Source organism: Doryrhamphus excisus, linkage group LG12 (assembly GCF_037039965.1).
Source record: "Doryrhamphus excisus strain RoL-2023G ecotype Guam linkage group LG12, RoL_Dexc_Guam_v1.1, whole genome shotgun sequence".
NCBI classification, from domain to species: Eukaryota; Metazoa; Chordata; class Actinopteri; order Syngnathiformes; family Syngnathidae; genus Doryrhamphus; species Doryrhamphus excisus.
In genome coordinates this window covers 3,285,481-3,301,907 of record NC_136368.1, presented here as the reverse complement: position 1 = coordinate 3,301,907, position 16,427 = coordinate 3,285,481, and the positions used below count along the sequence as shown (strand labels likewise).

Genomic DNA, 16,427 nt, shown 5'->3' with positions numbered 1-16,427 from the left:
TTATAACTTCATTTCCCCCAAAACACCAACTTTTTTTGTTGTTTGTTTTACATAATATCTGACAGAGTGTGTTAAAAAGACACAGAAAAATAAAATTTTATTTAATTTCTGGTAATATAACTTTTTTAATGTTTTTTTCTTCAGTGTTTTAACTTTATGCTACTAAAATGACATTCATTTTCGGGATGTCCGAGCTGATATTGTCCATCTCTCAATTTCCGATACCAATATACGTATCATGACATATCTTCTGTGGTGGAATGAACATGTGTTATATACAGTTTTTTTTAATATCGGTTTTAATGATTGCGATACCGGTATCAACTGATATCACATTTTTATGGTGATATCGGGACGATAATTATCGGCATCGATATTTAGCGGACATCTGTAGTTATTTTTTATGACGTCAAATTCTCGTGGATTTCTGATTTATTCTTGTTAGAACAACATTTGTCTCTGAATATTTCGACTCAATTTTTGTAAAACTACATTTGATTTTTTTTCCATTTTTGGTGTTTTTTTGAGAATGCCTGGACACCCCAGCTCTAAGGGTTGCTACTGCTAAGCCAGTCATTGGTGCACAGTGCTCTGATGCAGCATCACATTCCCTGCTAAGAAAATAGAGAGGAAGAAGGAAAGAAAGCTAAAAGCAAAATGCTAAAATGCTAAAATGCTAAATGCTGACTAAGTTTTATGAAAAGCAACAGACACATGACTTCACATGTTGTCTGCTGCATCCATCAGAAGGAAGCGCAAGCCAGCCAGTCCGACTTCCTGTGATTCCGTGTGATGGTGTGGAGCCCGCCCCGAGTGTATTTGTCTTCATTAGCAAAATCATCATTATCCTATCGTCACGTGACATCTCACCTAAACAGATTACCAAACATGTTTTTTTGGGTCACAGCTGCTACCTGACTACTGTCAAAGTGCCTTTGAGCAAGGTGCAAAACTCACTCAGGTTGTCACATGATCTCGAGAGAGACCTGACAAGATTTCTGGTTCAGTAAAAAAAAAAAAAAAAAAAAAAACGGTCTCATGGGCATTAGGCCTGGGACAATATTGGTGCTGCAACAATTAATTGATGAATCAATGATTAATCGATTATCCAATTAATAGACTATTTTGGTAATGGATCATTTAATTCAAGCCTCAAGGCTTTAATTCGATCATTTAATTTTAAATTGTACCGTAAACATCCTGATTTCAGCCTCTCAAACGTGAAGTCACTTTGGAAAAAAGCAATCAACATTTGTGAGGCAAATCACTGCAGAGATGTGTGCGTAAAGCATGCGTAGTATATGGGAATTATCCACTTCAACTAATGCGTAGGATAATATGTACATTTATGCACACCTCTTTCCATGTGTACATACAGAACCGAGTGGTAGAACAGTGAAACTACAAGTATTACAAAATTAAAATAGTTAGTTGCAGGTGTAGACGGGAGTAAACAAATTAATTCAAAAATTAATTAATCATGCAAAATTAATCATGCAACAAATGAAAACAGATTTGATCATTTTGCTATAATTTGCATTGCTATGCGCGCCTTGGCACATTTGTTCCATAGAACAAAGGCATGAACAGAGTGAGTCATTTTGTTCAGTAGGTGGAGGCGGGGCCGTTAGCATACACACTAAGTGCGGAAGAGTAATGTTGTGGAAATTAGTAGCTTGATTTTTTTTTTCCATTAAAATCTTGTCTTGGGCTGCACGGCGGTCGAGTGATTAGCGCGCAGACCTCACAGCTAGGAGACCAGGGTTCAATTCCACCCTCGGCCATCTCTGTGTGGAGTTTGCATGTTCTTTTCTCCGGGTACTCCGGTTTCCTCCCACATTCCAAAAACATGCTAGGTTAATTGGCGGCTCCAAATTGTCCATAGGTATGAATGTGAGTGTGAATGGTTGTTTGTCTATATGTGCCCTGTGATTGGCTGGCCACCAGTCCAGGGTGTACCCCGCCTCTCGCCCGAAGACAGCTGGGATAGGCTCCAGCACCTCCCTGCAACCCTTGTGAGGAAAAGCGGTAGAAAATGAATGAATGAATCTTGTCTTGTCTGGATCGACACCCCTAAAATTCACCATTTACGATCTGGCTCACGTGTTTCCTGGCAGGCCCGCCTGTGCGTGGGGTGTGGAACCATCTATACTGCAGCATGTCAAGTGGATTTCTGCTCAGGCATTATAAATGTGACAGAACTGGTTGAAAAGCAACACGATTACATTTTATTTACACAAAGATTCTTAACTGACAGCAGAGGAATGGAGTTGTAAAAGGTAATGAGTAGGAAGTCATTTCATTGCACCTTGTTGGCGCTAAGCTCTAAGCCTTGAGCTTGTAGACATGGCAGCAGAAGTTGGACTTCTTTTGTTCAACATGAACTATCGTGTCCTTGTCAAAGACCAGGCTGTGCTGGAACGTCTGAAGCCAAAGATAATAGTTCACGTCAGGACATCTGCATGCGTCTCCAAAGCTCCCGTCAGGTTCCTCACCTCATCCCAGGCTTCCGACAGTCTGACCGTCTTAAGTAAACATCCGCTGTGGTTGTCGTGCAGTCGGATCTCAGCTCTTCCTTGTCCGTCCGCACCGTTGGTGACCACCACTGCCAGAAGGTCCAGATCGTCTTCATATTCTACCAGGCGGAAATTCTGAAATATTTGCAAGTTGAGTTTGTACAACATGGAGCTGGAGAAAGACTTCTTGCTAAAAATAATTCAAATGGACAGGTCACTGAATTACTGAGGGGGGTGTCCAAACTGTGGCCTGAGGGCCATTTGCGCCCGTGGTTGCTTTTTTATTGACCTGCAGTAGTCTCAAAATCTAATTTAACAAGAAAACTGTTTAAAAAAACTAAAACAGAAGCAAACGTGGGAAAATCAGCAGTAATTTCACAAGAATAAAGTAAATATTACGAGACTAATGTCATAATATTGTTAATCAAGCTGAAATACAATGAATGAATGAAAGTTAATAATAATTAGTTAATAATAATAATAATAAAAGTTAATAATTTTATTTTTTTTAAGTTGTAATTTGATGTGAAAAACAAACCACGCTGTCATTTTTAGAAAATTGCGGAAAAATATATCATATTACGAAAAGAAATTAGGGTTGCCAATTAACCTAGCATGTTTTTGGAATGTGGGAGGAAACCGGAGTACCCGGAGAAAACCCACGCATGCACGGGGAGAACATGCAAACTCCACACAGAGATGGCCGAGGGTGGAATTGAACCCGGATCTTCATTCATTCTCTTCAAGACTAATAAAAACCAGCTTGGAGCTGCACTATGTAGCAACTGTGGAAGAATATCGATGATACCTCTTGATCGGGATCATCGTCCAGCTGCTGGAATCGTCTCTTGACCGTGCGTCCTGAAGAGGTGACGGTGACTTGTGAAGCGTGCTGCGCGAGGAACGTTAGTGAGATGATGGAACCCCACACGTGTGACATAAAAATACCATGGATGACAACAGTCCACTCTGGTTGAAGCAGTGAACTTACAACGTCGTTGTGACGAGTTTCCATGGAGAAATCTTGAACTACCTTTGCTGACGAGCTGCCGTTGAAATCACCAAGGATTTTTAGAATGCTGGGAGGAAACAAAAATAATTTAGCACTTGATAGGAGGCTACTTCAGTGGGGGTCTGCTAGGGTGGGAGAACAATCATTGATTGGATTCATTCACGCCAACTTGTAACATGCATAGTGAAAAAGTACATGCACAAGGTACATCATGTACACATGTATCAATAGATTTCTTATGTTTAAAGTAAGAGGTAGATCTTTGGGACTTGGACTTTTGAAAAGGTTGAAACAGTGAGTGAGAACCCCTGATATATTGTAATGCCTTTCTAGACACTTCAATCCATTATTCTTGATAACAGTATTATTCTTCATTTGTCCCACAGTCACACACATGAAAAAAGTAGTATCGAGCCACCACAACTGCAAAGATGGTGGTAACTACACCTGCAATATTAATAATAACAATAATAATAAATACAGAGACCTGAATTGCTGTGCTTACTTTATAGTGCTGGGTCCTACATGAATGATTCTTCCCGAGTCGTCAGGATGGAAGAAAATCACATCGCTCTCTATGGAGCAACAATTCATATTCTGGATTCCATTTGTGGCCTAAAAAATAAATATATATATATACATATATATATATACACAAATTTCCCCACTGAGGGACGAATAAAGGCATATCTTAATCTTAAGGCATATCTTAATATAAATATATACATATATACACACACACACACACATATATATATATATATATATATACATACATATACATATATACACACACACACATAAATATATACATACATATATATACACACACACACACACATATATATATAGGAAAATATATATATATATATATACATATATACACACATATTTTTTACACATACATACATATATATATATTAATAGAAAATACAAATGATTGCACACATTGAAGACATGATCTGCACATGAAGTGGAAGACAAGAGGAAGAAGAAAAAGAACAACTGTCAAAAACAACTGTGCACTCAGCGTACTTAGCACCGAGCAAACCACAGCTGCTGAGGATCTGGCAACGTAACAGTGAACACACATAGAGTACAGTGGGAAATACATACAGAGTACAGTAGGAAATACAGACATACAGTACAGTCATACCAAAGTCTTGTCTCTCAGGGAGCAAATGTGGTGGGTGCCTTGGTGGCGTTTTTGCGGGGGGGTGTGAATAAAGTGCCAAGGGAAGCCTCCGATCTGCACTCCGTTATTGGAGCAGGACACTTGGAAAAGCACCGGAGGATGCTCTGCACGCAAAAACAATGAGACAAACACGTCTGTTCAGGGACCAAGAGTGCAGTATTCAACTCTTTCACACAAACTCTCCAAAAACCGTACCTGGAATCTGAATATTTACGGGAATGCCGCATGGGAACTCTCCCACTCGTTTGCCTTGGAGAAGTGAACTTGCCTTTCCCAGTGCTAGTTTCTCCTCCTTGTACTGCAGCGTATGAATCAAAGATGGATTTCATTCAATATTAGTTAACATGATGGAGTGAAACCTTGCTTGGTGTCACCGATTCCCGACAGATAGTCTGACTCAAACCCGCCGTGTCCAAACCTGTTCCACTTTGATCATGTTAAGAAAAAAATCACATCTAAAGTTGTGATATTGGTGAAAAAGCATATTACTAGTATCGGCTTCACTCTTATAGCCACCATTTTTGTTGTTTTTTTTCCTCCAATATTTCAACTTTCTTCTTAAAAAAAATCACAATAATTCAATTAATATTATGACTTTGTTCCCATAATATTACAACTCTTTTCCCCAACTGGGAAAAAAAAAAACTTGACAGAAAAAAAACATAGCAATATATTGAGGCTGGCAAAATCATCAAATCTGTTTTCATTTGTTGCATGATTAATTTATTTGTTTATCACCGTCTACACCTGCAACTAACAACTATTTTAATTTTTTAATACTTGTAGTTTCACTGTTCTACCACTCGGTTCTGTATGTACACATGGAAAGAGTTGTGCATATTTTACTACGTATGAGTTGAAGTGGATAAAACCAGAGCATACGCTAACCCAGGTTCCACTATATTTATTGTGTTAATACACTGACGTTCATGTATGGAGTAGGAAAAAAAATACCAACTTTTTTCACAATGTGATCAAAATTGAACAACTTGACAGTCTTGCTGCTGTAAGACACGGCCAGGACGCCCTGGGTCAGGAGAACATCAGTAACACCACTCCCAAATACCTGCAAAATGTCAATTCATATCTTAATAAGTGGTACATTTGAAATACCTCAAACGTGCTGCACAAACCTTTTTGTTCACCTCCATCATGCCCACAACTTCCAAGGGGAACGTTTGAAAAATGGCCAGATGCATCAGCGTGCTTTCTGTTATTCCGGCCTGGCAAAGTGGGAATTAAAAAAAATATATATAAAGCTTGACGTTGACATTCTTCTCCAATTTCACGCCAACATTTGAAATAAAATTGATGGTTGTATTTATTAGATTAGATTCAGCTCTTTCGATATAGAATAAACAGAAAAACACAGCTTTAGCTTACATTGCTGGGTATACCAAATAATACATAATAAATAGGCCAGAAAACATGCATAGGATTAATTCATATTGCTGTTCCTTGATTCAATAGCCTTTCATCAGATGACGTAGCATTCATTATACACAGTACATATTCCACTACTAGTTAGCTTCCACTTTAGCAACCATTAAAGATATGGTAAACACAGACAATAACATGTTAACTTCATTGGCGACTCCAAATTGTCCATAGGTATGAATGTGAGTGTGAATGGTTGTTTGTCTATATGTGCCCTGTGATTGGCTGGCCACCAGTCCAGGGTGTAACCCGCCTCTCGCCCAAAGACAGTTGGGATAGGCTCCAGCACCCCCCGCAACCCTCGTGAGGATAAGCGGTAGAAAATGAATGAATGTTTTCCTTCTCTTTCATTGTCCTTTCTCTAGCCTCTTCAATGTGAACATGTCCTCAAACACCTGCTTCCTTCTTCATCCTCCGCGTCGGTGACGTAAGCGAGCCTCGAAGTAGACAAAAAAAACACTGAATTTTTTTTGTAAATTGAGGTACTTGAATTATTGGAATAATCGTTGCGGCCCGTGGAGTAACACCGGCTGCTTGGAGCGAGTGCCTGAATACAGTGCACCATACCGGGCTACAGCAGGTCGCTCCTTCCCCTCTATACTCTGCTTCTCCTGATACTAGTGATGTGGTAGTAGTAATGTCAGGATATTTGATGAGGTACACTTGGTGAAATCCTAATTTTCGTCCAGTCCTTCTTACCTCCAGGTGTGCACCAAGTACACTTACATTTAAAAAGCAGATCTAAAAAGGTTATCTGTACCATATTGGCGTTGAGAAATTAAACGATACTGTGCATCTCTAGTGAGAAGAGTCTCTTTGAATATGATGCATTCATGCTTACCTGTCGTGCTACGGGGTTCTCTCTGCTTTGAACAGATTTAACATAAAAGATCTCCTGCGAAACATCCCAGCTTAAATACCTGAAAGATATTTCAAAGGTACATAAAACATGATCATTGGTATTTAAATATCCGCCAAGAGGTTTCCATTTACTTGAACTTGTGCTTCGAAGACAGGAAAACTCTCTGCATCTCCTGTCCTGTTGCATCTGATAAGCGATACAGCCAGTTGTTGGCGGTGAGAACCAGGAGGCAGGGCTTCTGATCAGAAGGAGACGCCAGCGTGTTTTCCTGCCAACGACATATTCCACGCTCATATCAGGCTTTACTCTACTCTGCTGTGCATACAATATAAAGACAACGTTGGCACTTACAAGCGGGCACTGACACAGCAAAGTATCTTCAAATTTCTCACTTTTGCATCGTTGGGGCAAATTGTAGAGAAGGTGAGGCTCGGCATGAATACTGAAAAGTTCATCACAAAGTCATCATCCTGGTGTTAGCTTGCACATACCTTTTTAATTCTGCAAAAATACACACATTACATCCATGCTCTTTTTGGGAGAGCAGCAAATGGGGATAAGCTGCTAGTAATTGATACAGCCTTTTGTGCTACTTCAAGCTAAAGGAAATACCAATTGATTAAATGTACTTATATGTGGCAAAACAATAACGGGATTTAACATTATTAGAGCCCTCAAAACTGGAAATAACACCCCTCTTGTCACATTTACATTCCTATTACCCAATATAGTAGAGAGAAAGACATAAATAAGATAAACATTTGGTTCTTTTCAAGCAGGGGTCCTAACCTTTTTGACGACGAGGCACAATATTTTTCAATGCAGAGTGGCCCCAGGGCCCATTGAATATTTGCACTATTAACACTTTGTTTTCACTAATAAATCAAATCCACTCATAGTTTAACAAGATAAGCTAAAACCTGAATAAAGTTAATAACATGACATGATAAAATGTGATCATCACAAAGATCCTTTCTGTGCGTTCTAAAGATATAAAGACAGATAAAAAAAGAGGCAGCTAAGAATGCACATAATGGGACACAACTATTTCACCTTTACATAATGTGACTTGCATATTATTAGCAAGCTGCAGAATTATTATTATTAATGTTATTAGCACTGTCACGCTGAAGAGCTATGTTATGAATTTGTACTCACCAGCTATAGCATGTCAGGTAATTTTCCAGGTAGAGTTTACCATTTTCATACATTATTGGACATTTTGAGGTCTTGAGGCACACTTTGGAGAAGTCCCTGTTGTCCTGGAAGATAAAGGTTGATATTGAACATGAATCACAAACACACACATTTACGCAAACATTAACACAACATTTTTGCTCCCATCTTTCATGAACCAAAGACCACGTGCGACCACAGCAGGACCAGGAGTTCCTCATCCGGCATCTTCCTAAAACATCACATTTTGGAGCCGACGCCACACCTCTGGTGACTAATCAGCAGACACATTTTTTTATATTTTTGTGTACACAAAAAATTTTGCATCTTTGAGAGCAAAAACAAACTCGAGTGTAATTCATATGACGCGTTTTTCCCGTTACCTGCAAAAGGATGCCCCGAAGGAGCTTCAAATTGAGCCTGGTTAGACTTCCACCATCCCTGATACCTCTGCTCCTGACACTCAGCACCTTCACAGCGTTGATGCTCCTTTTTCTCCAGTGTGGCGCCATCATGTGGTGGCATCTCTACCATTCAAGCGTGCATCTGCAAGACAAAAAAAAAAACAATGAAATGAAGCTGCAGTGCTTTGCGGTGACGTTTCAAAACTGGAATATCATGTCAGAAATACAATACATCAAATAAAGCATACCTTGTAGAGAGAGCAGGGGTGCCCAAAGTGCATTTGCAACCTGCAGCTGTTCTTTTATTGGCAAACAAGTTCTAAATGGCTAAATGATGAAATGTAATGCAATGGAAAATACATAGAAAATGGATTGATCACAAAGCCGAGATGCTTTTTTTTTTTCTTGAAATGTATAACGTCTTAACATATTTGAAAATATTACAGTAGCATTTGCATCTTTTCATTTCACTGTGTGGCCTTTTGGACAACCTTGTGCAGAGCAACAAAGACTACAAAGATCTCCAAAGAGTGGGCACCTCAACCATGCTCCAGATTTGTGTATTTAAATGTATTTTAATAAAGACTCCAACCCAGTTGAGTTAGTAAAATTCCATAATTGGCAGAAGCACTAGTAACAAAGCTTCTTCATCTTTCTCTTTCAGCTTTTCCCTTCAGGGGTCACCACAGCAAATCAATCTAGTGTAGCTTCAACTACTCTTTCCCATAACTTCACTGTATGGCTCATTAGTTTTATACATCTGTAGTTGCCACAGCTCTGCACATCACCCTTGTTCTTAAAAATGGGCACCAACACACTTCTCCTCCATTCCTGAGGCATATTCTCACCACCTAAGATCCTAGTGAACAACCCAGTCAGGAACTCAAGTGCTACCTCTCCTAGACACTTCCATACCTCCACAGGTATACCATCAGGACCAAGTGCCTTCCCACCAGTAATAAAGCACTTTCAGTAAATGCCTCCCAGCTATCACGTGATCAGAGATGGCGCTTCCGCAGACAAACTGGATGGATTGCATTTACATTGTGTATTTGTGGCCACTGGAAATGCTCAACTGAAACCATTATTCAGTCCACTGTCACACACTGTATAAAGTCTATCGATGTTTTACGAGGCAAAATATAATTTCATTTGTGTGGAAGATACGGCAAAATTCAAAGACATGTCTATGGAGTCAGTTTACTATCAAAATAATTGTGTGTGTGTGTGGGGGGGGGGTAAAATTCAACAGTGCGCCCTCTCATTTTTTTTTATCCATCCACAGGAATTATTTTGTTCCACTATTGAAAATCATTCAACAGTACGCCCTCTCACTTTTTATCTATCCACACGAATGATTTTACCCCCCCAATATTATTTGTACCTCTTCTTGTACCGCTCCTTTTTATGTAGTTTGGCCCAACACAATGATGACGTCAAACACCGTCGACCGTGTTTGACAACAAGAGACCTTGCGCGCATGCGTAGAACACAACACTCTCGGTGACCGCTACAACAAAGCCAAACTGGGTGATTATGGTTTTATTTCCTACTGATACAAGTTAAAACATATTCTTTTTGAAATACACGTGTGTCCGAGACAACTACACAATGAATCTTAAGTAAATATGCATTATATTGGCGACGCTAGCTGAAGAGGTAGATATACATCGGGTTAACTTCATTCTAATCCATTTCTTTATTAGCCCCGGTTTAGCAAGTGACACATCCAAAGGTGATGAGAACCAATCAAATGTAATGTAGAGTTACACTTGATGCAATATTACCGTAACAGCGTTGGGTGGCTTGGTTTTGTTCCTTCTGGATCCTGTTTTTTGAAGTTAAGTCTTCTTCATGTTGACATATATAGCAGCGGCCCAACAACATTGAATCTCATTACTGCCATCAAGTGGAAGTAAGGTGTAACAACATAAATCATGACGTTCATGACATGACTTGTCTGGATGTTTTAATGCTCTGAATTGTTTCAATGAACTTTATTTTGACATGACAAGTGACAATGGACCACTCGACCCTTGAACCATCTTATATATTTTTTCTAGGGCTGTCGATGGTAACATTTATTTAATCAATTACGTAAAAAAGCATTTAAAAAGCATGTCAAGCCACACCTCTGTTATGATGGCAGACGGAAGCATAATGTAGTGTCCCACACAACACTGTCTGATGCTCTTTTATAAGTTTATTCTGACCTGAACGCAGCAAGAGCAGGATAATTCCAATACCATACATGTATCTCCAACTCAAACACGTCTCTCGTCCTCCTCGGACCGATACTTCCTTATTGTCACGTGACGACCGCGAGATGCATTCACAGGCATTGGCAAGATCACGACAGTACAATGTCGTACAGCCAAGAAAATACATCTACACTCAAAACGTGAATCCATCTTATATAAGTTGGTCCTGACGGTTTATCTGTTTGGTAATTTATCTTTTTGTCCATAAATTACAGTAAAATTGTCATATATCACACATACTTGCAAATTGTGAGTAGTCATGAGTATTTCATTTGAAAACTGATTATTGTATGCTTAGTGTATGCAGAGGGAACAGTTGTTAGAATGAATATGTCCTTGTATTTTCACAGAATAAATGCATCAATTGCAGTCCCTGTGTTTAGCCACACTGGCTAAAGTTTTGAGTGTGCACAGAGTGTCCACAAGGTTCAAGTGCACAGACGGAAGACCCTCTGCTCCACTGGGTTCAAGGATTCTAACCAATCCTGATGACATCTTTCAGCACAATATGTGGTTAGTCCAGCATCTTAAAAACCTTGATATATGATTCTATTCCAAACTTTAATTCTGCTGTTTTTTTAGGGATCATGTGCAATGGACAAAGGAGGATGTGGAAAATGCACAGATAAAAGCTGAGGAAAACTCCAGTGTGCGAATCCCATTCAGTGAACAAGGCAAGAATGCACACCCATTTGAATTTAAAGGGGAGCTATTATGCTTTTTTCACTTTTTCTGATCTATAAATATAGTTAGAATTGAGTCATCGTCTTAAACGATGCCAAAATTTCAGATAATGAGGTTTGCGCAATTGGAAGTGAGCCCTGAAAGAAGTTTGGGATGGCTCTGAACGCTGCCGGGGGCTTCTCTGTTTACAGTGTTAGCAATGTCTCCCAGGAAGCGTTTCTTCGGGTGTAAGGGAAAACTACATTTGAGGCAAACATCAGGCACAAGTGGTTGGAGTTCCCGATTCCCTCCCAGCAAAATAAAAATAAATATTTTGTCAATATTTGTCAACGGCATTTTGTACTGGACTGTTTTGTGAAAATGGGCCACTATGCAACTGGACTAGCCCACAAACTGTCACTGAAGCCAGTCACGGGACTCACAAAATCCAAAAAAATATAGCTGGATTAGGTGCAGATTGTGGAAGATCTAGAAAGCTTTCTGTGATGGTTATTACGTGTAGCTGCTCTATAGGAGTCCACAACTCAATAAAAGGGCCTAAAAGTGAGCATAATATGTCATCAGCTGACGTGTACATTTGTGAAACTGACACCATGTCCACACGTGATTCCCACAGCTACGTTTGACACGGACGCTTGTCGCTACTGGGATAGGTTTTATGAGCTTCACCAGCAGAAATTCTTCAAAGATCGGAAGTGGCTTCTTTTGGAATTCCCAGAACTGTTTCCATCTGACTTAAAAAGCCAAGAGGGGGACACGAGACATCAGCAACAGGGCAGATGCACACACTTGGACCCCAACGCCAACCCGCAACACCTCCGTCAAGATGCAGGGCCGGAAACGTACAAAGCAGCCGAGCGCGTTTCTTACCCGGGACAGCATGCCGATTTCAGGATATTGGAGGTTTTTCATTTTATATACTTTTTGACAGTCACGATTCTTGCTTGATAGGATGCAAAGAAACACTTTCTTATCTTCCATATGTATAAAATGATGTTTTTACAGGTTGGATGTGGAGTCGGCAACAGCGTATTTCCTATTATTAGCAACATCAAGTAAGTGTCAGTTGAGCTGTCCCTCCTTTATCGGTTCCTGAGTGAATGCATTTAATATTGTTGTACTAGTTATAGCAAAGAAACCCTGTTTATTACTTTCTAAACGTGTTTTTTTGCCATTATTAGAGACCCATATACATTAAATAACACCCCTATAGTCATCTTTACACTCATATTATTCTTTGTTTACACCAAGTTGCGCTACTCTGACACGGAGGATACGCAGGATCTCTGAAGGGACACAAGAGACGGCCGGCGCTTTAAGTATAGCAACATCCATGCTAACAGTAACAGGCTGATGAGCGGCCATGGCCAGCTACACCCACCATCCAAAGCAAAAGCAAATTACGAGTCTTCCACGGTTTTGATTGGCGGTCAGATGTGTAGGGGGGTATCAAATCAATCCTCCCAATCATCCTGCTGATTGGTCCTTGTCTGGGCGGCAGCCTTAACATTTAACAGTTTACTGGGATCGCGTCACAAGCCAGCGTGACACGCATGTCGTTAAGTCGCTTGGCTGGGCGTTGCTTCCCTTGTGTGGCAAACATTCGCCTTCAGTTTATTTATTCCTAAGTCAAGAAGGAAAAAGTAAGAAACCAAAAATTCACCACTTCCACATGGAATGTGAGGAGAAATTTCCACTGTGTCATATCGGACTTTGCATCCATTGCTCATTCAATGTCTCATCAATGTAGTATTACTGATGCCTAGTCACCAGAATACTGTAGTATTTCAATATTTTGTGGACTAATAATAAGCCATAGTCATTCACAAAACAGCCAATATTTATTCATTCGTTTTGTAAAAATAGCGATAAAGTGAGGGACAACTCTATGAGATATTTTTCATATTCACTTCCCTGCAAGACATAATAAATTGATTCCTGGTTTGAAATGTTATTTTTATAATGTTAATGTTTTATAATCTTATTTACAGAGAAAAGGGTGCATATTTATACTGTTGTGACTTCTCGCCATGTGCTCTTCAACTGCTGAAGGTAAGAAGTCTTCATATTACTGGAGTAATATACTGATACCGATATATGTAACATGACATATCTCCTGTGGTGGAATGAACACATGGTTTTTAATATCGTTTTTTCATGATCAGGAAAGAACCTGATACCGATGTCAACCGATATCAATTTTTTATGCTGCCAGTAATTATTGGACATCCCAAATTTGGAACCTGCTGCGAGCGGCCGTGGTGGTCAAATGGCGTGGTGCTGGCGTTTCAAATGGTTGATAAGGTTTTTCGTGCTCCCCCCTTATCGCGGACCATTTGGTACAACTAGCACACAAAATGGCTTCCTTTTAAAAGTGAGTGTTTGTTTACAAATGAACACTAGGGAAGTTAAAACAGGCCGTTAACATCAGAGGTAATAAGAAAAAGGACCGCTTGATTTGCTCTCCTCATTGGAGCGTTTTGGAAAATTATTGGTTATCGGAGCTATTTTTAATGTTATCAGATTCACAATGTATGATGTTATAATTCCATCATATCAGCCCAATAATTTTCATCACTACTTTGCCCTCCCCTCACAGGGCCATCCCGACTATGACGACTCTGTGTGCCACGCGTTTATGTGTGATATTTGCGAGGAGGAGGCCTCTCTTCCCTTTCCTCCACACAGCCTGGATGTCGTTCTTGCAGTCTTTGTCCTCTCCTCCATTCATCCGGACAGGTGAACGGAAGAAACACATGCTAGCTTGCTGCCTTTTATCACTTTAGCACTTCCACCGAGACCATTGACTTTTCTGTAACGGCAATCTACACTCACAGGACATTTATTTATATTTATGTAATGACCAGGGGTGCAACAATACAGAAAATTAACGGCACAGTTCAATATTTTTTTGTGCAAGTTTATTTTAGCTTGTATTTTATTGACAGTTTTTAAATAAAATGTATATGGTGCAGCTATACCCGCCTCATTTTGTACTGCGCATACTCAGACGTTTCAACCCTAAAAAACAAAAATAACACTTTGGAAAACCAATTTTAAAAAATGACTATTCAATTTAAAACTAAAAATACGCACTAGTGGTGTCACAAGATGGCCCGACATTCCCCGGCAGGAGAGGGTTCACTCTGTGCATTGCTTGCTTCTTTGGCGCGTTTGTTCCATAGAACAACAGCATGAGCGGCGTGAGCCCTTTTTTCAGTTATTCATGGGTGAAGGCGGGGCCGGTAGCATACACACAGAGTGCAGAAGAGTGCAATTAGTAGATTGAAATTTATTATGGCGATATGGTGGTCTAGTAGTTAGCGCGCAGACCTCACAACTAGGAGTCCAGGGTTCAATTCCACCCTCGGCCATCTCTGTGTGGAGTAGTCTATATAGGGTTTATTATTTCCATACTTTATGTACACTCCCAGTTTGCTGTTAAACAGAAACCATTAGTCAACTAACAAAGTGCTGTTTTCCTTTAAAGCTCTTTGAATTGTGCAGATGCGCTTGATGCTGTGTGGTAAGCATTTCAGTGAATGAGATTTCATCTGTAGGATGCAAGGAGTAGTAAACAGGCTGTCCTCTTACCTCAAATATGGAGGGGTTTTTCTCTTTCGGGATTATGGAAGATATGACTTCTCACAGCTCAGGTTTAAGAAAGGTCAGTCTTCCACGCCTCATGTTTGGTACAGTTGGTTGTATTCCTCATTCAAAAGTCTTATTGTTTGCTGCAATCAGGTCGGTGCTTGTCAGACAACTTCTACACACGTGGCGATGGAACCTGCGTTTACTTTTTCGCTAAAGGTATTCTACATGAAATACCATCCAATCATGTACATGTACCGCATCATCCAAATGTACTGGGCTGAAAATGTAAATTATTATTATTATTTTTTCGACTTTGTTTTATCTTCATAGAAGAAATTCATCATTTATTCAGCAAAGCCGGACTGGAGGAAGTTCAGAATGTGGAGGATCGCCGACTTCAAGTTAACAGAGGAAAGAAAGTATCAATGCATCGAGTATGGATGCAGAGCAAGTACAGGAAACCATATCCACTTTCACCTTGTTAACGCCCCTCTTTCCTTTATACACTGTTATATTTTTAGATCTACTTGTTGTCAAAAAACGCATATTTTGCAGTATGTACATTAAAAGTATACCACATGGATTGTTACTGTGTTCCAGTAACGAGAAATATAATTCATTACTATTTCAATTCATTACCGCTTTTTGTCACGAGACACCGACTCACCAGACGAGACGATGGCCGAGATTGGCTCCCCAAGAAAGAGGCGGGATGAGATTTTAACCTACAATGACAAAATATGACTGGACAAGCAGACTTTTGTATTTGAACGAGCCACAAAACAATGGTGGTGTGTTTTGAAATGTTTATTGTTCCACAAAGTGACACTCAAAAAGATATTGTCAACATTTCATAGACCAATATGCATTACATTAACGCCCAGTTTGGACTCTTAGGAAAACAATCAGACTGCACTTCTGGAAAAACAAACAAAAAAACAGACTGTGTACATATATTTATACTGTATATTCTGTATATTTTGTATTTTTCTTTTTTTTTAATAGATGTGTCTGCACCTACTTCACCAAAACAAATCCCTAGTATGTGTTTGATCATACCTGGCAATAAACCTTTTTCTGATTTTGATTCTGATTCCGATTCTGACCAAATAAACCACTGTTATGATACGATATAACTTTTTCAAGTACAAATGAACTTACAAATAAACTTTGCAAAGATATTCTAATGTAATATCCCCCTTCCCAATTATTGATACTTCCCATACCAGCACCTCATGCTCCAATATCGATTCTCAAATCTAAATATTGATACTTTCAATACGTCA

At 39.6% G+C, this 16,427-nt stretch overlaps 2 protein-coding genes across 5 annotated transcripts; one reads left to right on the top strand and one right to left on the bottom strand.

The window, feature by feature from the left end:
- Nucleotides 1–2,205: 2,205 nt before the first annotated feature.
- On the bottom strand, nt 2,206–10,900 carry dcaf17 (ddb1 and cul4 associated factor 17). 4 transcript variants are annotated; one of them, XM_078795227.1, is made up of 15 exons: nt 10,816–10,900; nt 8,582–8,744; nt 8,181–8,284; nt 7,374–7,464; nt 7,154–7,290; nt 7,002–7,080; nt 5,857–5,946; nt 5,682–5,789; nt 4,919–5,021; nt 4,685–4,827; nt 4,034–4,143; nt 3,508–3,595; nt 3,325–3,408; nt 2,496–2,651; nt 2,206–2,424 (listed from the first exon to the last, which is right to left on the bottom strand). In XM_078795227.1, the coding sequence occupies exons 2-15, from the start codon at nt 8,711–8,713 to the stop codon at nt 2,326–2,328; spliced, it is 1,524 nt and encodes a 507-aa protein (XP_078651353.1). In that variant the 5' UTR covers nt 8,714–8,744; nt 10,816–10,900; the 3' UTR covers nt 2,206–2,325. The 4 variants fall into 4 exon arrangements, with proteins under 4 accessions (XP_078651353.1, XP_057938078.2, XP_078651352.1 ...); XM_058082095.2 differs by lacking the exon at nt 10,816–10,900 and adding an exon at nt 10,390–10,510; XM_078795226.1 differs by lacking the exon at nt 10,816–10,900 and adding an exon at nt 9,987–10,122.
- Nucleotides 10,060–16,228, top strand: mettl8 (methyltransferase 8, methylcytidine). Its single transcript, XM_058082097.2, has 10 exons — nt 10,060–10,132; nt 11,214–11,376; nt 11,446–11,537; nt 12,164–12,450; nt 12,553–12,602; nt 13,539–13,599; nt 14,147–14,286; nt 15,108–15,214; nt 15,292–15,357; nt 15,472–16,228. Exons 2-10 carry the CDS (start codon nt 11,219–11,221, stop codon nt 15,624–15,626), a joined length of 1,116 nt encoding a protein of 371 aa, XP_057938080.2. The 5' UTR covers nt 10,060–10,132; nt 11,214–11,218; the 3' UTR covers nt 15,627–16,228.
- Nucleotides 16,229–16,427: the final 199 nt, after the last annotated feature.